General features: G+C 39.7%; 1 protein-coding gene across 2 annotated transcripts in view; it reads right to left on the bottom strand.

Moving 5' to 3' along the window:
* Positions 1-25,049, bottom strand: part of LOC108707568 (phospholipid-transporting ATPase IB) — a 425,456-nt gene that overhangs the window by 291,199 nt on the left and 109,208 nt on the right. For both annotated transcript variants that reach the window (XM_018245563.2, XM_041582662.1), the window contains exons 20-22: positions 16,466-16,535; positions 7,172-7,256; positions 3,707-3,846 (exon numbers count right to left, since the gene is read on the bottom strand). In XM_018245563.2, coding sequence (XP_018101052.2) covers positions 3,707-3,846; positions 7,172-7,256; positions 16,466-16,535 — 295 coding nt within the window. The remainder of the gene's footprint in view (positions 1-3,706; positions 3,847-7,171; positions 7,257-16,465; positions 16,536-25,049) is intronic.

Genomic DNA, 25,049 nt, shown 5'->3' with positions numbered 1-25,049 from the left:
TAGACTTCCTTCGCCACCTCAGACCAGGTGCAATAGAGTAGATAGGGATTTCTTCAAAAAAAAAGTTACAATTTTTTCTAAGTCCCATAAAACGCTGGCGTTTTTTCTATATTATGGGGGATAGGCTGAAAAAGATCGAAAACATTTTTGGGGCTCCCCTCCTTCCCCCCTACATTTCCTAACTCATGGCAACTTAACTATACAGTGGGCACATGTGTAGGGCAAAATAAAAATTTTATTTGACGTTTTGAAGGTTTCCCAGACATTTGTAGTCCTGCTACATATACCTCCATTGAAATTTGAATTTGGCGCCGTATGCAAATTAACCATCACTAGCTAACTTCGCTTCGCTTAGCGAATCAACGCTAGTGCAACTTCGCAACCTTACGTTACCCCTGAGCGCAACTTCGGATTTTAGTGAATTTGCAGAGCGCTGGTGAAACTACGCCTGGCGAAGTGTGGCAAAGTTACGCCTGGGGCAACTACGAATCTTAGCAAATGTCCCACTAGAAGTTTATGTTACAATCCTCTATATTCACTGCCTTAAATCTTTTGATCATTTGACATATGTTAGGGATCAAATACAAATTAGCCTTGGGTTTCTTGGGGTGAACATTTTCATGAAAAGCCAATTAACTCATTTGTTATCAAATGATTAAAAATGACAAGTTTTCTCTATTGAAAATGCTTTCAGATTAAAATGTCTGCATATCACTAGCTCAGCAATATCTTCAATTATATTAACAACTATATACAATAATTTGAGTTCTGTAATGCAATCCCACGTTAAATTGAATTGTTAAAGGAGAAGAAAAGTTGTTTCACACTTGGGGGTGCCAAATGTTAGTGAATGTATTTACTTACCTGAAACCCCGGCCGGTGCTCCCATCAGCAGAAAACTGCACCGGCCCAGGGTTATACCAGCGAGCACCACGGAGCCATCCTCTTCCGGCTTCTTTTTTCTTCAAACTTCCCGGGGCAGACGCATGCGCAATAGAATGAAATAGCTGACTTTTTAGTTAAAGTTTGGTACATGCGCAGCAACGAGAAGAAAGAAGAATACGGAAGATCTCTCCGTGGTGCTCACTGGTATAACCCCGGGCCGGTGCAGTTTTCTGCTGATAGGAGCACCAGCCCAGAGTTTTCTGCTGATAGGAGCACCAGCCCGGGGTTTCAGGTAAGTAAATACAGTCATTTGGGGGTGCCTAACATTTGGCACCCCCAAGTGTGAAACAACTTTCCTTCTCCTTTAATGTCTGTGGGTTTAAGGTCCGAACAATGTGGCAGCAGATTATCCCTTATGTAACAACAAGGACCCTTGCAAATACATAGTTTATAGTTATTAATCCCAAAACCAATTAGACAATTACTAGTGACCAAGTTTGCTCTCACCAAACTAAATAGATTAGGGGGAAATAGAATTATTTGTATACAACATATAACCCCCTTTAAATTATTTATACTTAAATGTAGGCTTGTACTGATATTAAAATTACTTGTAAAATCTCACAATTTCTGTAAAGATTATTCCTCTTTATCCCTGTAGTGGTTAAAGTGATTAGTACCAATCTGTGAATATCCACCTTTTATATAAGTCATTTCAATCAAATGAAACCAAATGTAAATTGGCTTTCGCAACAGTGATTCTCACAAATAGATACTTTTGTAATGTGGGTAACAAAAGGGAGGGGGCACTATGTAGGGTACGGGGTAGTGGGTTTTGTTTTAGTGGAATTCTCCTTTAAAGGCCTGGAGCTGTACATTTTCAATGGCCGTATGATAAGAGAAATGATATTGGTATGCTAAATACACTGACAATAATCTACAATTTGCATTCTAGAATGACAGTCAAGCACACTATAAAATGCCAAAGTCTCTCAGCATGAAGTAGTACAGTATATTCCCAGTATAATGTGGTACAATATTCTCCCCTAAGCATTAGGGATCCAAAAACATAATTGGTGTAAACTTACTCAGGGTTCTTTCTATGAGTTTTTCTGCATTCATTTTCTATTTTAAGTGGTTTCTGCAGTTTTAAGGTGGCCATACACGGAGAGATCCGCTCCTTTGGTGATATCGCCAAATAAGCAGATCTCTCCCCGATATGCACACCTTGAGGTGGGCGATATTGGGCTGATCGGATCGCGGGCCCTAGGGCCCAACGATCAGATCCTTACGATGGGTAACGGGCGGTTGGACCGCATCAGCGAACAGATGCGGCCGCGATCCAACGTGATTTTTAGTCCCGTCCGATCAACATCTGGCTGACTTTCAGCCATATATCGATCGGGGAAGCCCGTCGGAGGGCCCTATACACGGGCCAATAAGTTGTCGACTCGGTCTGTCTGCAGCTTTTATCGACCCGTGTATGGCCACCTTTAGACTGCTAATACCAGGCTTTTGGCTTAACCAAGGGTTTACTATATACAAGAGGTGTATAGAAGGTTAGGGTCACTGACACTCTGGGCCTTCAAAAAGAACTACTGAGCTGTAAGTCCACTCACAATACACATAAAATAGAAATGTCACAATATAAGGGTAGAACTCCGCTGTGCGGCTTGAGCCAACACGTCACCATGCGATGAAACACATGCGACGTGACGGATGTTCTGAAGATACAGGAAGTGAAGGAGAAATCGCAGGTAAGAACTACATTTATCAGACTGTCAGATGAAACCGCAGCGCGCAGCGTTTGCATGTCACATCGCATGTGTTTCGTTGCATGGCGTGGAGTTCTACCCTTATATTGTGACATTTCTATTTTATGTGTACTGTGAGTGGGTCCCTAATCTCAGTAAGTGACAGCAGCACAGAGCATGTGCAGTGAATCAGCAGAAAAGAAGATGGGGAGCTACTGGGGCATCTTTGGAGACACAGATCTTTACTGCTAAAGGGGCTAAAGGGCTGTGGTTGCCTTGGGCTAGTACAGAATCCCAAAACATAATGTACAACAGTTCTAGCTACTTCTTTAGTTAATGTTTAGTTCTCCTTTAAAGGAGAATGAAAACATTCTTAATAGCTTGGCCCCTTCAAAGTCCACCCCTCCTCCTGAACTGCATTACTGGGGATCCTCTAAACTCCCCCGTTTGCTGCACCTGGTTCTAAAAAGCAGAGTAATGCAGCAGGGATTTTAAAGTCCCATCACGCACCTCTTCCCTGCAATCACTAACACCAGGCAGGAGTAGGGATGGGCGAATTTTTTCGCCTTGTTTTGCCGAAAAAATGACGCCCATAGACTTGTATGGCGGCGTGCGTCAAAAGAAAAAAAAAAAAGACGCGCGTCAAAACAATTTCGCCGCGCAACAAAATTTTTTTGACACCCGTAGACTTTAATGGGCGTATGCGACATTTCGCCCGCAGCGAATTTTTGGCGAAACGAAACGGGTGAAATTCGCCCATCCCTAAGCAGGAGCACTTGAAGACAGATTCGCTTTGGTTTCAACTGCTCGTATTAAGAAGAGACCCACAGCAGTAAATGGTATTTGAAATGGTATTTAAAATACAAGTGACCCCTACGATGGGTAAAATGATATTAATGCAGATTTGTTTAATTTCCAGGCATTTGAAGCAAATATTTATTGCTGTTTCTGTTGCGTTGGCTTTTCTGACCACTGTGAACATTTGAATGTTCTGACTGTTCAGTTCTGAAGCTGGCTAAACAGGTAATCAAGTCTGTCTGTTCAATATCGGGGGAAGTCAAACTTACTTTTTCAATAATCTCATAACAATCTTCAAGTTTCTGGGCCCTGTCCTTGATCACCACACTGACTTCATTATGAGCGTTTAACCAGGCCTGATACTCGGATTCTTGCAGGTCACAGTATGCAAGACACAAGGTCCTTAAGCCTTAAAAAGAAACACAATTTTCAGGTGAAAAATGAATGTTTGACAAAATAAAAAGCAGGAAAAGTCTCAGACTTTAGCCTCTCATATACAATAAAGAAATGCCCCCGCCCTGCACAGTTGAAATTGATACAAATATACGACCTGTTATCCAGAATGTTCCGGACCTAGGGTTTTCCAAATAACTAATCTTTCCATAATTTGGATCTTCAAACCATAAGTCTACTAGAAAACAACTTAAATATTAAATAAACCCAATAGGCCAGTTTTGCTTCCAATAAGGATTAATTATATCTTAGTTGGGAAAAAGGAGAAAAAGGAGATTATTTGGATAAAATGGAGTCTATGGGAGACAACATTTTTGTAATTCAGAGCTTTTGGGTTTCTGGATAACAGATCCCATACCTGTATCATTAAGAAAACAATATCTTACAAAATCCTTCCCTTGGCTTTGTAAAGAACTTCACTGCCATGTAAAGAACTACAACACCCACATCCCATCTTGAACCTTTCTCTTTTGCTTTCTTCTTTCTGTCTCAAACTCTTTATAACAAAACTCAACATCGTTGTCTTTGAGCATCTGATTCCATACTGCCAGTTATAAGCCAGTGCCTAAACGTATCCTCTCACTTAGACTGTAAGCTCTATGGAAGTGGTTCCCAAATTGTTGAACTGGGTAAGAAAACATTTGTTTTGGGGAGAATATTAATTTACAATTATACAACTAAAAGCCCAAATTGAAGGTCAATTGGGGTAAGGTTTTAAATGAACATTTATTTGGTGTTCAGGAAGTGATTGGAACTATGGCTTATGCACCAATATTATTTTTAAATAGTTAACTTGTTATGATCTAAGGGGGGCCTTAACCAAAGGCTGTATCTCCAAGGGGGGCATGAATTTGTAAGTCCAACAACCACTGCTCATTGGCTAAGTACCTTGTTCCTCCTGTGTTTATTAAACGGGTTGTTCACCTTCCAAACACCTTTTTCAGTTCAATTGATTTCAGATTGTTCCCCAGAAATAAAGCCTTTTTTCAATTACTCTCCAATTCCTATTTTTTTAGGGTCAGGCCACACAAGCCGATTCGGGGAGATTAGTCGACTCACGAGGAAACTTCGGGCAACTTTGGAAAACGAAGCGCCGCGTGTGCATTACCCCAGGCGATTTTCATTTCAGTCGGCGGAGGGCAGGGGGAAGGCAGTTCGGGGAGATTGTCGGCCCGAAGAAGAGATTGTCGCCCCGAATCTGCTCGTGTGGCCAGACCCTTACAGTTTTTCCAAAATCTAAGTTTAAAGTTGAATGTTCCTGTCTCTGATGTTTGAGTCTGGCAGCTCAGAAATTCAGGCACAGACTCTAAACTGTTACAATTTTGACATTTACTTGATATTTTTCTCAGCAGCATCTCTGGAGTATTAGCATCTATTGTATCAATTCTAACAGTTGCCTTTCAGGAAGGAAATATATCAACTAAATGTATCTATTTAGAACAGCTTACAGGGTCGGCGACCCCCCCACCCTCTCCCAGAGCTGCTTTAAGGAAGAGACACATGGTCAGATTTGGGGAAATTAGCCGCCCTGGACAAATCTCTACTTAGGGGCGACTAATCTCCCCGAACTGCCTTCCCTGCCGGCTAGAATGAAAATCGCCGGCGGGATGGAGCTCGGATCGCTTCGTTTTCCGGAGTCACCTCAGGAGGAAGGCAGGGGAAGGCAGTTCAGGGAGATTAGTCGCCTCAAAGAAGAAGAGATTTGCCGTGGGACGACTAATCTCCTCGAATCTGACCGTGTGTCTCTGCCCTTAGGAGGTGAAAAATTAAGCTTTACACTTGAATATTAGAAAAACATTCACACATAGAGAATAGAAAGTAACTGTAAAAAGGCAATACTTCTGGTGAACTGTCTGAAACCAACTGAATTAAAAAAGTGTTGGAAGGTGAACAACCCCTTTAATTCTTAGCACTGAAACGTTAATATTCTTGGATATATTTATTCTCAATTTGCTGTATTATGTCCCCGTCTATTCTAATAAGGTATTGTTTGAAATACAAGTGACACTATAAAATATGCATAGTGTATTATGACACCAAATACCTTGAGAATTCTATATATAAGACCTGCACAGACACAAAACTTATGGGGACAAGACTGAAGAAATTCAAGACACTCAGCCACAAATTAAACAAGTGTTCAGCTTGGACAATAATTGTGTATACAGTGAAATGCACCCTGCAAACATAGCATAAAATAGATTTCCTATGGAATTCATTGGTTTAATGTACTAAAATTATGACCAAAAAGAAACTTTTTGCCAAATGAGATGATACATGAAAGCAAGGCATATAGGCGCCAATGTGGTTTCTATGCCTATTCCAGGCTCATAACCAAAAAACTGTCAGTATTGTGTATATAGTCCAGATGCCCTGGCAAGAAGCAATGGCCAATATATACATATATCTTACAGGCAGAAACCTTAATACATTAAAAATGGGTACTTTGGGGTTAGATAATATACACGATATGCTGATAAATCAAATGAGGGACACAGTCACTCTTTATGCCAAAATGTCAGTGTCCAATAGGCCTAAACCTGCACTCATAGCAGTCAACATAAATAAACAGCTGGAAAATCTAAAAAAACAGCAACAATTTTAAAAAATCACATATTTAAATTACATTCATTGATAACTATTAAAATGTAATCATTACGAGCCTATGCATGTACTTGTCCTTTTAGTGATAGCACGTCTTAGGAATAATTTAGAAAATATGGCAGTTTAATACACAGATATGGGATATGTTATCCCTAAAGCCACTATCCAGAAAGCTCCGAATTATGGAAAGGCTGCTTTCCATTGACTCCATTTTATCCTAATAATACACATTTTTAAAAATCTTTTTTTTTTCTTTGTAATAATAAAACAGTACCTTGTACTTGATCCCAACTAAGATATAATTAATCCTTATTGGATGTTAACCAGTCTATTGGGTTTATTACATGTTTACCTAGTAAGCAAGAAGATCCATATAAGAAAAGATCTGGTATCCGGAAAACCCCAGGTCCAGAGCATTCTGGATAACAGGTCCCGTACATGTAGAAGCATTCTGCCGTTTTGCCCCAGTGCAGTTCCTATTAGCAACCAATCAGCAACTGACTTTTACTAGCCTGGTGCAGAGTGAGCTCCCCTTGCTTAGTTATTTCTACTTTACCCAAATGTCACTACTTACACTCATTGTAGAATGAATCCAAAACCTCAGATTAGTGGCATTTTAGTGTTATGAAATGTTTAGCAAAGGATATGAATGTGAACGTTGACTATGGAATATTTACCTTCAGAAGCAAATTGTTCCAGATGGTTTATGGTATGTTCCATATACTTCGACTCTCTTGAAAGCCTCTCAAAAATAACATTATCCTGTTAAAAACACATACACACATATAGATAAGAACTGAAAAATGTCATTTTTTTCCATCACAAATTTGCTTTCAGACTTATATCAGATGAAGTCTGCCAACCCCTAATTGGGCTGAAACGCACACATTTCCAGAAAATTGTAGCTGGAGGGTTGGATATCTTTATATCTAAATCAATAGAGTAACATGTGTCACTGCATGTTGCAGAAATAAAAAATATCAGTAAAATCAAATATCAAAGTAGAATGAAATCTCAGGTCTGTTACTTTGGGTCCAATCCTTTCATTCTTTCCACTACAGATTCAGCTAAAGGAAAGAAAGAATGATAAAAGGGCCAGAGGGGGAATTCAAGTTTAAAGGGGACCCGTCACCCGAAAAAATTATTCAAAATCCTATTTTATCACACTAGTCAAGCAAAATTAACTTTAATTACACTATATAAATTATTTGAATCATGTTCCTTCAGTCCAGGATTTCATAATTATAACAAGCAGGCAGGAGCCATTTTGTGGACACTGTTATTAAGGCAAGCCTTGAATCATCTCAGAATCTTGTTTGTGCACCAGAATGGGGGACCTGATGTCGATCCCCATGCACTGGTTAGACAATTAAATAGTGAAGAGAAAGGGGGAATGTGGGTAGAGCAGTGTCATCTAGGAAGTGCTGAATGGAAAGTGAAAGTAATTGTCTGCCCCGCCTCTATGCCCAGGGCATAGAGGAGTGGCAGACAATATTTGTTTGTGATCAATTATGGGTGAGGAGGTTGGGGGAAAGTATCTTGTCTATCTTGCAAACTGGAGAGCTGCTGAATAAAAAGCTAAATAACTCGAAAACCACAAATAATAGAAAATGAAAACCGATTGCAAAATGTCTCATAATATCACTCTCTACATCATACTAAAAGTTAACGCAGTGAACAACCCCCTTAAATGGCATGTAAACCAAGACAACTATCCAGTATACACTCATTAAAAATTGTCAGTAGTATTAAGGAGATTGGGAGAAGTATCTCTCGGTCCCTTCTTGTTTTCTGTCACTCTCTAGTCTACATCATACTAAAATTTAAAGGAATCCTGTCATCGGAAAACATGTTTTTTTTTCAAAACGCATCAGTTAATAGTGCTACTCCAGCAGAATTCTGCACTGAAACCCATTTCTCAAAAGAGCAAACAGATTTTTTATTTTCAATTTTGAAATCTGACATGGGGCTAGACATTTTATCAATTTCCCAGCTGCCCCAAGTCATGTGACTTGTGCCTGCACTTTAGGAGAGAAATGCTTTCTGGCAGGCTGCTGTTTTTCCTTCTCAGTGTAACTGAATGTGTCTCAGTGGGACATGGGTTTTACTATTGAGTGCTGTTCTTATATATACCAGGCAGCTGTTATCTTGTGTTAGGGAGCTGCTATCTGGTTACCTTCCCATTGTTCTTTTGTTTGGCTGCTGGGGGGGGAAAGGGAGGGGGGTGATATCACTCCAACTTGCATTACAGCAGTAAAGAGTGATTGAAGTTAATCAGAGCACAAGTCACATGACTTTCAGTGCAGAATTCTGCTGGAGCAGCACTATTAACTGATTCATTTTGAAATTTTTTTTTCCCCATGACAGTATCCCTTTAATATAAAGGGGTTGTTCACCTTAGAGATAACTTTTAGTATGATGTAGAGTGATATTGGTTTTCATTTTTTATTATTTAAGGTTTTTGAGTTATTTAGCTTTTTATTCAGCGGCTCTTCAATTTGCATTTAAAGCAATCTGTTAGCTAGGGTCCAGATTCCCCTAGCAACCATGCATTGATTTGAATAAGAGACTGGAATATGAATAGGAGAGGCCTGAATAGAAAGATGAGTAATAAAAAGTAACAATAACAATACATTTGTAGCTTTACAGAGCATTTGTTTTTTTAGAAGGGGTCAGCGACACCCATTTCAAAGCTGCAAAAAGTCAAAGGAAAAAGGCAAATAACTATAAAAAAAAAAAAAAATGAAAACCAACTGAAAAATTGCTTAGAATTGGCCATTCTATAACATACTAAAAGTTACCTTAAAGGTGAACAACCCCTTTTTTTACAAATATTTCTAAACCTTATAACAGGCCTATATTTACCAGCGTATGGCAGTCACACAAACACTGGGTAGAGGCCTGACAGTCGGGTTAGCAGCGCTACAAGAGCAAGCAGTAGCTAGCATCAAACCCTCTTTATTCTTCAAACAACCTGACAGTTTTGAAATGTAAGAATAACGCATGGAATTATACTAATGTGTGGGATTAGACCTGTGCAATTTGCCCGGTGGAAAAATAAAAAAAAAAACAATTGTCACAGGTTTGATCTATGTGTGTATAATGCTTAATGGAAACAGAATATTTATCTTACAAGCAGAGATTAAATACTTTCTTTGGAACGCTGATTCTGGTTTCTATCTGATCTGCAAGCCACATAATTCATCCTGACACAAAGGATGAATCCAGTGGATAAATCACAAAAGCAATAAAAGTTTGTACAAAGGGTGGTTCCCATAAAGATATTTTAAGTCTCTATACAATCTTCACAGGGTGCCTGGGCTGAAATAGGGGGTTTTCTTAGGAAACATAAATTAGGCTCATTTGTATCCCTTGAATTGCAAACACCCCTTCCCTTTGTCCTTGATTTGGCCATTATTCAAATAATCTATTACTATAAATCAACTTTAGGCTAAATTCCAAGCATATGATATGCATTGAAGGAAGCCAATTAGAAAGAAGCAGTGTTGCAAAATGAATGTGGACTTTATATTTGTCACCCTTTGATGTCTGAAATACATAAGTCTCATTTCCTACAGGGCAGGGTGCAAAGGGTGCTGCTCTCGCAGGCCTGGATTTGTGGTAAAGGCTACAAAGGCCCGGGCCTAGGGTGGCAGGATTTTAGTGCCCAGGTAAATGCGCATGTAGGGGGGCAGGCATGAGGATCCAGTGGCCTGGGGTCACCCAAAGTGGAAATCTGGGCCTGTGTCTCCCATGAACAGGGCAGCCATCAGGGGGGGACAGGGGGGAGAGTTGTAGGGAGCCCCGAGGGTAAGGGGGGCCTGGCCACACCACACTTACTTGATTAGCCGGGCCCCCCATCTTTCTGAGAGCTGCTGACTTCGGGAAGGCATGGACGTTTCATGGGCCCTGGCCACCAATTTTCTTATAATGTGGGGGGGGGCCTGGCCACCAAAATTTTTTTTGATGGGGGGGCCCTGGCCACAAATGTTTTTTTATGGGGGGGCCTGACCACCAATATCTTTTTATTTTTAATTAACATGTGGGAACCCTAGCCGCCAATATTTTTTTTGTTTTTTTTCTGTGTGGTGGGGGGCGGACCTGTAGGTGGGGCTTGCGGTGGGGCCCTGTGATTTCTGATGTCGGTCCTGCCCATGAAGCTCTATGTAAAACCCATCTGACCCCAGTCCAACGCCCCAATTGAAGGTCTACTTAAAGCCAGTTCTTGACAGGTCATTGGCCCACTTTTCTAGGAACAGTTAGGGAGATATTTCCAAAAAACCTGAATTTATCTCATATTTTAGTAAACCCCGAAAAAGTCGGATTTTCAGGCTAAACCCAGTGCAGGCCAGGTAAACTTCAAATTGAAATAGGTGCCGCCCTCTATCATTGACTTATACAGGACCTCAACAAATGGCGGATTTTTGGTTTCGGGCTTCTTACAGCATCGGGGTATAATAAATCTAGAAAAACTCTAGTTTTTGCCCCTAAAAGCCCGACCAGATAAATTAGAGGTTTAGTAAATAACCCCCTTAAAGTTCTTTACTTTTTGCCACAATATTTGCACCTCCACTCTTTTTACATAGGGAACTCTGCACAGTGCATTTAGTGTAGCGGAGAAAAAGGCATAAGGGTAGCAGAGTTTGCCGGCAATCCTGGTGGGTGTACAATCATTGTTTGAGCAAGAATACATCCGGTCACTCCAGCCTTCATACATTACATTTTTGCCTAACTAACTATATTGGAAACATTTTTTATTTTGAGCAGCCTATCTATTTACCCAGTTTTTATATTTATACTGAAAAATTCATTAAAAGTGATGCTTAAAGGGTAAGTCAATCCAAAAATAAACATTTGCCTAATAAAAGAAAACTCAATTCTAAGCATCTTTCCCATATGTATTTATTAAAAATTGTCAGTGCTTTTAAAGTTATATGTAAAAACAATTGCCATTGAAAGCAGCATTTGTTTGACTCCTGGTTGTTACTGTTTAAACAATGTTACAAAAGTCTTAGTTCCCCAGCAAAGACAGGTCTGTTAATCAGCTGCCTTGTCTTACATTGTATCAACAGTCTTAGACACCAGGACAGGGAATAGAAAGGGACATGCACTGCTTTAAGTAGCAATACTTATACAAATTATGTATAAACCACAGTAAATTTGCAATGAATGTATATTGTTAAATATAAAAATTAAAATTGTTTTCTTTTATTAATTTTTTTGGGGTTGACTCTCTGAATGGGAACAAATAAACCCAAAGTAAGTGAATACTGACAAACCACAAACATACCCTTATCGTACTTTTATCTATACTGGTATGGGATCCGTTATCCGGAAACCTATTATTCAGAAAGCTCTGAGAAAGGCCTTCTCCCATAGACTCCATTTTATCCAAATAATCCAAATTTGTAAAAATAATTCCTTTTTCTCTGTAATAATAAAACAGTAGCTCGTAATTGATCCCAACTAAGATATAATTAATCCTTATTGGAAGCAAAACCAGCCTATTGGGTTTATTTGGGGGCTGATTCACTAAGGGTCGAATATCGAGGGTTAATTAACCCTCGATATTCGACTAGGAATTAAAATCCTTTGACTTCGAATATCAAAGTCGAAGGATTTAGCGCAAATACTGCGATGTACGATCGAAGGATTATTCCTTTGATCGAACGATTTAATCCTTCGAATCGAACGATTCGAAGGATTTTAATCCAACGATCGAAGGAATATCCTTCGATCAAAAATACTTAGGAAAGCCTGTCGGGACCTTCCCCATAGGCTAACATTGACTTCGGTAGCTTTTAGCTGCTGAAGTAGGGGGTCGAAGTTTTTTTAAAGAGACAGTACTTCGACTATCGAATGGTCGAACGATTTTTAGTTCGAATCTTTCAATTCGAAGTCATAGTCGAAGGTCGAAGTAGCCCATTCAATGGTTGAAGTAGCCCAAAAAATACTTCGAAATTCAAAGTTTTTTTACTTCGAATCCTTCACTCGAATTTAGTGAATCGGCCCCTTAATGTTTACATGATTTTCTAGTAGACTTAAGGTATAAAGATCTGAATTACGGAAAGATCTGTTATCCCGAAAACCCCAGATCACGAGCATTCTGGATAAGAGGTTCCATACCTGTACTTTATAGACGGGGAAATGTGGAACCTTTTTTTGTTGTTGTTATTGTTAGAAAAGGTTTTTTTCATGACATTTTTGGTGATAGCAACAAAATTTGGCAAGTGACAAGTCAGGCAAAGTCAAGGATCTAATTGTGGCTTGCCTGACAACTTAATAGTTACCCTTTTCCTGCCATTCATGGGGAAACCTGATGTTTTTTTCTTCCCAAATAACTGCCTGTGATCTGTCATCCGGCTGCCTGTTTGTATCATAAAGTCAAAGTGAGCGTCGGTGACAGGGGGAATCGAAATACTCTGCTAGCAACAAAACATGGCTGTTCCGAGGCAGCTGCCAAAACCATGAGAAACCCTGGGAGATATTTTAATCTCCAACACCAAGTAACATTAACCTTTGCTTTTGAAACACTTAGTGAGTAATTCCAATGAGACGCTGTGTAACCTTATAGCAATTTGATGTAATGGAAGTTGGTCGGGTCTGTGGTTTGGTTTCTGGGAACCATGTTTATTCGCCACCCTTTCATCTTTAATTATTATTTGTATTATTCTATTCTACATGATTGCCCATTCAGATTGTAAAGCAGAGTAATTGCTTCCATAGAAAATGTCATGTTTCGTATAGCAGAAAACTCAAACTCGCACGACGGGGGAAGGGCCTTTCTAGACAGGAGGTAAAATGCGTGTGACAGAGCTACAGTCGGAATTATCGGGCAGCAAATCTCTCAAATATCCCTTCATGTAGGTACATTGCACAGATCAGTTAGGGTAGATTTACCAAAATGTGAGAGCTAACCACATAATAAAATTTACCCACTGTTTATTCATTCCTATTGGATTTTTGGAAGCGTATTTATCAGTGGATGAAAGTTTGAGTTTGATAAATACGCTTCCGACAGAGCTTAGTTTAGAAAGCAGTCATTTATGTGGGACTGTATCAAATGCTTTAGCAAAATCCAACAGGGTTATTTACTAAACTCCGAATGCAAAAATCACGAAAAATCTGTAAAAAAAAATTTTTAAAATAAAATCACGAATTTTTTGGAATTTATTAAACCCCGAGGATGGAAAAGTCAGAATCTGAAAATTCGGCATCTCAGACCTGTCGAGGTTGCACATAAGTCAATGGGAGAAGTCCCAATAATTTTGTGCGCTGGGTTTCGTGCAATACCCCGAAGTATTCAGAGTTTTCGGGTGAAAATTATGAAAAAAATGGATGAAAAATGCAATCAATCAGATTTTTTCCCGCAAAGCAAATTTTCGGGAAAATTTAATAATAAATAAGCGTTAAAAACCAAAGCAGATTTGATTGGAGTTTGTAGCAGCAAACATTGAGATGAATTCAGACTTTGATAAATAACCCCCAAGTACCTCCAAGAAACTTCCAATATACATTCATTGAACTTTTTCAGTTATTTTTAAATATAGTTGCAACAGAAAGTAGTATCTCTGCTCCTTTCAGCACTGCTGCCCTCACTCTTCACATGACTGTTGTCTTGCTTCTGCTATATTGTTTAAATAGTCAGAGCCAACAGAGAATATAAAGGAACAGAGAGATACTGCTCCCAATCACTTTAATACTACTGACAATTTTTAATGAGTATATACTGGATAGTTGTTTGGTTTTACATACCTTTTAAAGGGGATTGTTCACAACTGAGCTGACATTTAGGGGGTTATTAACTTAACTCCAAATGCAAAAAATGCAAGAAATATAAAATTTAAAAAAAAATCATGAATATTTCGAATTTATTAAACCCCGAGGATGAAAAAGTCTGAATCAGAAAATCCGGCATCTCAGACCTGTCCAGGTTGCATATTAGTCAATGGGAGAAGTCCCAATGATTTTTTGATGTGCGCTGGGTTTCTTGCAATACCCCGAAGTTTTTGGGCAAAAAGAATAAGAAATTGGAGTTTAAGGGTGAAACATCCAAAAAAATCGTTAAAATTAGATTTTTTCCTGCAAAGCGAATTTTCAGGAAATCATAATAATAAAGAAATCGTAAAAAAACGGAGCGGATTTGATCGGAGTTTGCAGCAGAAAATGTTGAGATAAATAACCCACTAAGAATGATGTAGACTAGAGAGTGATATTCTGAGACAATTTGTAAATGGTTTTAATTTTTTAATATTTGTGGTTTTTACATTATTCAGTCAGTGACCTCCATTTAAAGGATAAGTAAACCTTTAAAATAAGTGAATGTAAAATCGACGAGGGTGCTATTCTAAGAACTTTTGCGATGTACATTCATTATTTTTTTATTTTACTTCCAAGATTTGTACATTGCAGAAGTTCTTAGAATAGCACCCTTTTTTGAAGTTTTACTTATCCTTTAAAACCTGGATAGAGGTCAGAAGAAGGCAAATGATTTAAAAACCATAAAAAATAAACAATGAAGACCAATTGAAAAGTTGGTTATCATTGGTCATTCTATAACATACTAAACGTTAACTAAAAGGTGAACACCCCTTTAAGGGTTAGGCCACACTGGGCATTTTGGAAGGCTGGCGACTAATCGCCTCGTCTTTGCGGCAACCAATCTCCCCAAACGCCTTCCCTGACTCTGCGCCGGCGAAAATGAAAAAAAAAGCCAGCACTAATCACACGCGGCGGTTCGTTTTCCGAAGTCGCCCGAAGTTTCCTTGTGAAGCAACTTTGGGCGACTTCGGAAAACGAATCCTTGCATGTGATTAGTGCTTTTTTCATTTCAGCCAGCGCATTTCAGCCCCAAACGTCAGAGAAGGCATTTGGGGAGATTGGTCACCGCAAAGACGAGGTGATTAGTCGCCAGGAGACCAAATCTCCCCAAAACACCCAGTGTGGCCTTACGCTAAAGAGGCAGCTCGCTTTAAATGTGCTAATGAGTGTGGCTGGAGGTAAGAACTCTGGTTAGTTGCTGTTGACGTTCTGCACTTTACTTTTCAGTTGCTACATTTCTAATGGTTAACTGGCTTCCTACTGAGCTCTCATTCTAATCATCTGCTTGGGTACACTCCTGTCCTATCAAAGCAAAGACACAAAGAAAATAAAATCCATTATAACCTGAGGGAAAAAATTCACATAAAATGCGACTTTCTGGTTACATTATGGCAAATCAATAGTCCCCAAAGCTGCAGGATCGAGTCCCCGGTGCACTAGCAGAATAACAATTAACCCTGATGGAAGTTGCAGCAGTAACAGTTCATCTCAGCCACTATAGTCTGCATAATAGAGACAACTGATGTAGCAGACCTGAGATTACAGACTGTTGCCTAATTGCAGTGGCCCTGACCACTATGCAGAGCCGGGGCAACATTTAGTTAAATTATATATAAAAAAAGTATTTAAAGTGCTAATATCAAGAATGTGTTTCAGGAGTGCCCTCTGCTATTCTTTCTGGGTGGGACCCCATCAAAAACTTAATTTACTGCTGCAGGAAGCATCTCCTGTTGCTCCCATGTTCAATGTGACAGGAGCAAAGAAGCATCAAGAGATGCAACATGAGTCAGTCATTTATAATCAGGAGATTTATGCCTGGCTTTATACCCAGGCAGAACAGCAGAGTGTACCCATGTCACAATATTAGCAACATAAAAATGGCTAATATGATGAAATCAATGTAAAAAAAAAATTATTATAAATTATTAGAACCCCCATTTTAAGTTTTTCAGGGAACCAGAAAAAAATGTTGTAAAATCCAGGAAAATGTAAAATCAGGGAAATGCATTATTCATAATATATATGTTGGACCACAAAACAACAATGTAAAATGAGGAAAAACTTAAAATCAGGGGAAGTAAAATTGGGGTTCTACTATATATACAGTATAATGTATAAAAAAATAATACTAAAGAATTGTAAATACTTACTGCTCCTTTGCAATAAAGGCGAAGGTTCCCTGATGGAGTTCTGACAATAACGGACATCCTCTTCCTATTGCTAAAAATGAGCAAAGACAAAAACCTTCTAAATCATACCAGTTGATAAATACAAGACACAATAAAATAGCGTTTCCAAGATCCCTTAAACATGTTCAATTAGCTTGTTGATTTAATAGGGGAGCAGTAAGTATCCCTCAGTGCTGGATACTCATATATATATATACACACACAGGTATGAGACCTATTAACCAGTATGCTCTGGGCATCGGGTTTTCCAGATAACGGATCTTCTGTAATTTGGATCTTCAAACCTTAAGTCTACTAGAAAATCATGTATACATAAAAGAAATCAAATGTGTTGGTTTTGCTTCTAATAAGGATTAATTATATCTTAGTTGGGATCAAGTACAAGGTACTGTTTTATTATTACTGAGAAAAAGGAAATGATTTTGAAAAATTTGGATTATTTGAATAAAATGGAGCCTAAGTTACGTAATTTGGAACTTTTTGGATAACGGGTTTCTGGATAATGGATCCCATACCTGTGTGTGTGTGTGTGTGTGTCTATATATATAATATAGACATCCAAAGGAAGGACGGCACTCCAATACTAGGAATAAATGTTTATTCCAAACACATACAAGGATCCAACGCCCTACGCGTTTCGGGAATCACTCCCTTAATCATAGGCTTATATATATATATAATATATATATAAATCACATAATTATTAACAGAAACAGGAAGATCAACAATTTCCAAGTAATCACCACTTTACTGTTTATTGGGAATGCAAGGTTTTTGGGCATGGTTAGTATTTTAAACCTCTTTATTTCACAAATAATAACATTCATAGAGGGACAAAAAAGCTGATTTTTGGAACATCAGGACAAAATTTTGATGTAAAATCCGGAAAACATTACTTTAAGTCAGGGAATGCACCCACTGTAATATATAATAAATCGGAGGGACCACAAATAAAAAATGTAAAATGCGGGTGGGAAGCCTTAAAATCAGGGCACTTGAAATTGAGGTTTCTCTGTCTTGTAAAATATTCCCTGATATGTCTAGAATACTTCCATATATTGTGGAATTAGCCTGGTAGGCCAGCCTGTATGTTTCCCTTGTTAGCCCTGTGTTTCCATATCTCATACGTATCTGCCTATTGCCTTGTTATCTCCCATACACTCGTCTGTATATCCTGCAATTTCCTGGCTCTTAACAACCTCTGCGGTGGCCCAGGCCCATTCACATCAAGCTGACCTTTATCTTCAGCTACAATAGGTAGCGCTTCAGAAGAGGAGCAATTTCTCTCTCTCTCTCTGCCCTCCGTCTAGTGGCTCTGCAGTTCTGATAAAAAAGGACCGAGAGCCACGGGTTGGGTGACTTTGAGCTTCAGAAAGAGGTGAGGGCCCAGGAGGCCTAATTTATGAAGCTTGTGCTGCAAACACATAGCAAGGAACTCTTTCTTCCATGCGCTCAATTACTGCTGCTACTGCAGAAAATACAACAAAATGTAAAAATCCTTCCCTCGGCCCGTATCATAAATCCTTCATTTTATTTTCTAAACCCCCGCTGGCACTTTGGTAATATTATCCACAAAACTGGCCAAATAACTTTCTTTTTAACGTAATAAAATGAACTTTGTTTTGCAGAATGCGCAAGGACAAGTAAAACTACGATAGCAAATACGGGTCATTAGTGCAAAATGTCTGGAAATAAAGCTGGGGACCCCACCCTGAACAGCCCTATGCATTTGCAGCACACACAGCCATACTCGCAAACACACACACAAAGCTAGTGAACACTATAAAGTAAGGTGTTGGACGTGCCAAAGCAAATACCATACTGTACTGTATGTGTTTAATATGGAAAGTTCTCATATCACTATCCACATAAATCATACAGAACAAACCCCATAACCACCTGGAGAGTAAATGGCTTCTTACAAAATATCTTACCAGGCTGTGTTTTATTTCAAACTGTCAGAACGACTACAGAAAAAGACAGAGGTACTTTAAATAAAGTTACCATGAATGAGGGCGATTATCTTTCTCCTAGGGGCAATGAACAAGGTTAACCCATTCACAACAGAGTTCTGTGATAGAGCTAAACCATGTAATGAAAGGTGAGTCTTCCCTGTAGGCAATGATGTTAGTAATTGAGCTCATTTGAGTTTCAGGTACTGATCCAATTGTCAGGTTTTTTTGCCCAGTCTCAAGCAACCTTGAGTGTTTCTGGGACTGATGCTGAGAAATGTTGTTAAACTACATCTACAGCAGTCTCTGTTTACTTTTATCAAAGCTAGAAGTTACCTTTGAGAGCCAAGAATTGGTTTAGTATAATAATTTCTTCTTAAATGAGTTGTTCAACTTTAAAGGAAACCTAAAGCTTAACTAAAGAAGTAGGCTAGAACTGTTGTACTTTATGTTTTGGGTTTACCTTAGCTTCTCAACAGCTGCTCAGAGCCCACTGAGCATGTGAGTGTCACAGACACTTTCCAAGATGGTGACCCCCTGTGACAAGTTTGAAGTCCTGGATCATTGCTGCTATCGAGGAGCTGAAACTTTAGGCTGGTGCAATAAATTCAGTATATAAAATATGGCATTTTTAGCCATATTAATTTTATGGGTTAGTTCTCCTTTAAGTTAACTTTTAGCATGATGTAGAGCAGTGATCCCCAACCAGTGGCTCACGAGCAGCTTGTTGCTCACAAATCCCTTGGATGTTGCTCACAAATTCTTGGCTTGGAGGCATGTTGCGGTTGCAATAAAAATAGGTGTACTGCCAAACAAACCTTCTGGTAGGCTACCAGTGCACATAGAGACTATCAAATAGCCAATCACAGGCCATATTTGGCATCCCCACAAACTTTTTCATGCTTGTGTTGCTCCCCAACTCTTTTTACATCTGAATGTGCCTCATGGGTAATAAAGGTTGGGGACCTCTAATGTAGAGAGACAATTTGCCATTGGTTTTATTCAGCAGCTCTACAGTTTGCAATCTCAGCAATCTGTTTGCCAGGTACACATTCCCCTAACAACCATGCACTGATTTGAATAAGAGACTTGAATATGAATAGGAGAGGCCTGAACAGAAAGATGAGTAATAAAAATTAGCAATAATATTAAATCTGTAGCCTTACAGAGCATTTGTTTTTTACACGGTGGCAGTGAACCCCATTTTAAAGCTGGTAAAAGTCAGAAGAAAAAGGGAGATAATTAAAAAGAATTTTTGAAAAGGGACATTACAAAGAAAAGAGAAATCTTTTTTCCTTATTTGATTAAAATAAAGACTATGGGAGATTGCTTTCCAGTAATTCAGAGCTTTCTGGATAACGGGTTTCTGGATAACGGATCCCATACCTGTAGTTGTTAAGTAACAACTCACAATATTCTTCAACAGCCTTTGAGGGCCCATGAATTCTCTAAAACTGTCTCTGTGTAGCCACAGCCAAATAGTAGAGATTTCACCTAGCCAATGAGGGGTTACACATGTGAGACACCAATATATAAAACTGTGTAGTCAGCCAATTCCAAAAACTGTCATTCTCTGCCTTTTCCTCAGAAAAAAGAGTTGGCGAGGACTGGATTTCTGGAGAGGCCACCAAGGCCCGGGTCTAGGGAGGCAGGATTTTGGGGGCGCAAGCTGGCCAACCACACCCACATTGTGGTGCAGGACATATGATAGTTTTTAAAATTTCCTGTGCACCAATCCCCATAGCTCTGGTTCTGATGATGAAAATTTGATTGAATAAAAAGGAGGGGACAGGCGACGAACCCCAGTGGGCCTAGGGGCGCCTGCTATGTAAATCCAGCCCCGATGGCGAGGCTCCCTGCTGGGATGTTAGCTCTCTGTACTAGACCTACAGCTAATATAGGCATCCCCAGAGCTCCTCTCCATTCTGTTACAGCGAGAGGCAATTAGCAGTAGCCTTATGGCAGCACAGCTGCTGTCTCTTTCTGTCTGTCTGTAGTCATGAATAGCTTTTGCTGACTGGTGACACCCTCTCAGATGTAACTGGGAATAAAAATGAGATGAAGTACGCTACTTTTCATAAGGTTCACAAGAAATCCCATAGGGAAGGTTTTATATCCAAGTGGAAGATAGAGGAAACGTTACCACCTGCGGTGCCATATACAACCTCTGCCTCCAAGAGGAGTGTTTTCAAAATTTCCTCCGTACCCCTATTATAGTGTGGTCCAAAATGTAATCAGAGCCCCTGTTATCTCACTTTAAGCCTTCAGGTGTGTAATAGGAATACAGATAAATATTCCGATTTCACTATATCTGTTATTCAGGGCCCCTTCACCCTACAAGATACAGTATACGAAAACATACTCCTTGGAGTACCCAGTAAGCATGTGTTTTTCCAAAATATCCCCCTATCCACTAACTTAGGGCCCCATAGAGAATCAAGACCCACATAGTCTAAAGGTCCCCATAGACACAAAGATTTCTCTTGCCGAACGACCGATTTTAGCAAAGTCCGACCAATCCTTCGAAATTATCGTGCGGTTAGAGGGATTCGAGTGATCGAACATCTTACAATTTTTCTGCCATCTGTCAGGAAATTGATCGGCCAGGTTAAAAAATCTTTGTCGGTCCCAGTGCAATCTATCTATGTTTGCAGGGACAAGCAGGGAGCTCCCCTTTGTTTTCCTGGCAAATTGGTCTTTTTAGTTGATGGACAATTCGTACAATCGTGTGATCATTCCGAGATAATCGTGGTCTCACGATGATGATCGGATCTTTTAAAAATCTCGACATCTATGGCCAGCTTAAGGGTAAGCAGTAAAGGACTTTAGAGATAACCTCCTGAAAGTCATTAGTCCCCATATAGACAGGACAATCCCAATCTGCAGACTTCAAGAAGGTTTGTGGTGGATCAAATCATTTAGGAGAAGATACAGGAGTGGTCTAAATTGTCCCACTTTTAATACTTTAATGTTATAGAATGGCTAATTATAATCAACATTTCAATTGGTCTTCATTATTTATTTTTCATAGTTTATTTTTAATGATATGCTTTCTTTTTCTGACTCTTTCCAGCTTTCAAATGGGGTCATACAAGCAAATGCTCTGTAAGACTACAAATGTATTGTTACTTTTCATTACTCATGTTTCTTTTCCGCCCCTCCCCTATTTATAGTCTAGCTTCTTATGGAAATCAATGCATGGTTGCTAGGGTGATTTGGACCGTATCAACCAGATTGCTTAACTCGTAAACTGGAGAAATGCTAAATAACTCAAAAACCACAAATAAAAATGAAAACCAATTAAACATTGTCTCAAAATACCACTCTCTGTACATCATACTAAGGGGCAGATTTATTAAAGGGCAAAGTGACTAACGTTAGCGAAAATTCACCAGTGACGTCATTTTGTTACTTTGCCGACACAGGAGTAACTTCACTAGCGAAGGAGACTCTAGCGGTAATTCACTCCCTTACGCCTTGCGAAGTTGCACTTGGGTGAATGGACGTAACTACGCAAATTCACTAAGATGCGGATTTTACTGAACGTTACCTCTTGCGCCAGACTTGCCTTCACCACCTCAGACCAGGTGAAGTGCAATAGAGTAGATAGGACTTCCTCAAAAAATAGTTGAAAATGTTTCTAAGTCCCAAAAAATGCTGGCGACTTTTCATTTTTCAGGGTGATAGGCTGCAATAGAGCGTAAATTTTTTCTGGGGTACCCGGCTTCCCCCCTACATTTCCTAACAGATGGCACATAAACTATACACTGGGCTCATGTGTAGGGCAATATAACAACTCTATTTTCTTCGCTTGCCGCATTAACGCTAGCGCTACTTCGTCAGCGTTCTCCGCCCTGGACGCAACTATGGATTTTAGTGAATTATCATTGTCCTGGCAAATTAACACCTGGCAAAGTGTTGCAATGTGAGTGAAGCCGTTGCTGGAGAATTTTCGGAGGTTAGTGAATTTGCCCCTAAAAGTTAACTCAAAGATGAACAACCCCTTTAACTGTACACATTTTGGCAACTACAATATACTGAGGGTTTCTCAAAGGATTCCATCACCCAATAACTTGCTGTTAAAATTCTACAATTAACTTTTACTGCGCAGTAAATGTTGTTTTGTCAAGTTTTCTGATGCTTAAGACATTACGTTTGCTTGAAATATGTTATAAAACTGCTGTGGTTTGACTTGCTTTTCTTTTGTTTATCTTTCCTAACTCCGCAATCAGGGGCTCAAAGGCCTGGCCACACATGTTTTTTTCTTATTGTATTTAAATGCTGCTTGAAAGTAACGCACAATGCTTGAGGGGGTCCATATTTCACAAATGCTTACTGTGGAAAGTTGCAGAGTCCAAGCTTTCCTTATATGTATAGGTATGGGATCCGTTATCCAGAAACCTGTTGTCCATTATAAAACACAAAACTTGCTATGTTTCTAGTGCTGAACCTAGTGTGCCATGAAAGCAAAACAAAATATCCACATATAATTGCTATTAGTCTCCCAGACAGATGTCATTAGGCTCCCCTACAATCTATACTGTACATGCAAAATGATGAGCAAAACAGGGAGCCTAAACGGGTCCATATACAGGGGAAGAATAAAGCTGCCAATATCGGTCTTTTAGACTGATTCGGCAGCTTATCTTCCCATGTGTGGGGGCTCCCGACGGGTCCACTCGATCGACATCAGGCCAAAAATCATCCAGATATCGATCGGTCAAGTTTGATTTTTTTCTACTATCCAGAACCGCAATGGCTAGTTGATGCGGTCCTGCGATTCGTCGGCGCCCATTCGTAGCATTGTAATGCGATTGTTTGGCCCCAGGGCTGAACGTTTAGATTCACCTGATATCGCCCAGCCGTCGGTGGGCATATCGGGTTAAGATCCGCTCGTTTGGCAAGGTGGCTACCATATGCCTAGGGACTGGAATTGCCATGCACAAATTGTACACAGCAAGCACAAATGCTTAGGTAGCAGCTCTAGACAGGCTTGCCTAATTGATAGCCATGCCCTTGACGAGGTCAACTGGCACACACATTTTGTAGGTTGGCTTGAGCTCCTCTTCCATTTTGGCAGCCTGCGACCGTACACTAACGGTTTTTGGCTCTGACAGCCTCAATTTATAGGCACATGCCTGCCCCACCCTGTTTTATCATATCACCAGAGTCATGGGCTTGTAAAGAATAGGACGTAACAGATGCAATGGTAGCAGGTTCCTCCACTTCATCAAGTACTGCTTCACCAAAGGCAACCAAGATACAGTAACCTAAGAAACATACAAAGACTAGAAGTTGACGTGACACTATCTCTATGATACATCTCTTTGCAAGTGCCCATTCTTGAAAGAGAACCACCTGCATAAAACTGGAGCAACTATCGTTTTAACGCTGCTGCGAGCTGCCTCACATTCTGGTGGCCTCAAAAACAGGACATAACTTCGAGTAACAATAAGGCTATGGGCAGACAGGCTGAAGGTTCTGGCTGTTGCAGGCTGTGAGAAGCAGATCTACTCCTGCTCCATCGATTTGAATTTGATCAGCTTTTGTGCAGTCACACACAGCGGAGCTGACGCTGAGGTCAGCCCAAATATGCAAAAGGCTGATCAAATTCAAATCGATGGAGCAAGGGTAGATCTGCTTGTCTCAGCCTGCAAAAATACGCAGGCTGACAACAGCCTTCAGCCTGTGTGCCCATAGCCTAAGAGTAAATATACTAGTTTTTAATTAGTTTTGCGAGTTTGACTTACTTTTTATGTTCCCAAAACTAAGGGGCTTATTTACTAAAAATCTAATTTTTCTATGAAAACAAAGCCGACCAAACTCCCTTCCACGAACTGAACTAAATTATCAATAATTTTTCTCGAAAAAATCAGAGCATCAAAACAATAAAATCAAGCACCCATTCTTATCCTTATCAAATGTAAGGATAAGAACTTTTTTTAGATTATTGGACGAAAACCCTAACTTTTTTTGGACGATCCAGTAACAAATCATGATGTCAAGGAACAACTTCAGGGACATCTGCCATTGACTTCTACAGTATCTCGACAGGTTTGAGATGGCGTATTTTCGGATTTGGATTTTTACCAGCTTTGGGGTATGATAAATTTCTAAAAAGTTTTTTTTTCCCACAAAAAAAAGGAGTTTTCTCCCTAAAAACCTCAACCAGAAAAAATTGAGGTTTAATAAATGGGCCCCATGGTGAAGGTTTATCCTGTTGAAGTTGCCATTCACATAAGAGAATCCAGTTACAATCCTGTCGGGCCCACAAGGTTCTGACTAATACAGGTTATGGGCTTGTCAGTAGCACACGGCGATTGTTCTTCCGATGCATGCTGAAATCTATATACTGTATATATAAACAGTCCTGACAAGACCTCTGACGGTAGGAGGGTGGACGATGTCAGATGCCAAAAGTACTCTCTGTTCTCCCCTACTTCCCATCCAGCAGGGTGTCTGAGAATTTATGGCAAGGACATTACACAATGCATTTCTGAAAGCAACCTGATGCTGTCCGGCTTGTAGGGAGTTTACATTTATACTATAATTGGGTACAGTGAGAAGTGCATTAAGCTCTCATGGTATTGCAT

This window comes from Xenopus laevis, chromosome 2L, assembly GCF_017654675.1.
Source record: "Xenopus laevis strain J_2021 chromosome 2L, Xenopus_laevis_v10.1, whole genome shotgun sequence".
Classification (NCBI taxonomy): domain Eukaryota; kingdom Metazoa; phylum Chordata; class Amphibia; order Anura; family Pipidae; genus Xenopus; species Xenopus laevis.
The sequence above is the reverse complement of the archived record's forward strand: the minus strand, read 5'-3'. Positions and strand labels throughout refer to the sequence as shown.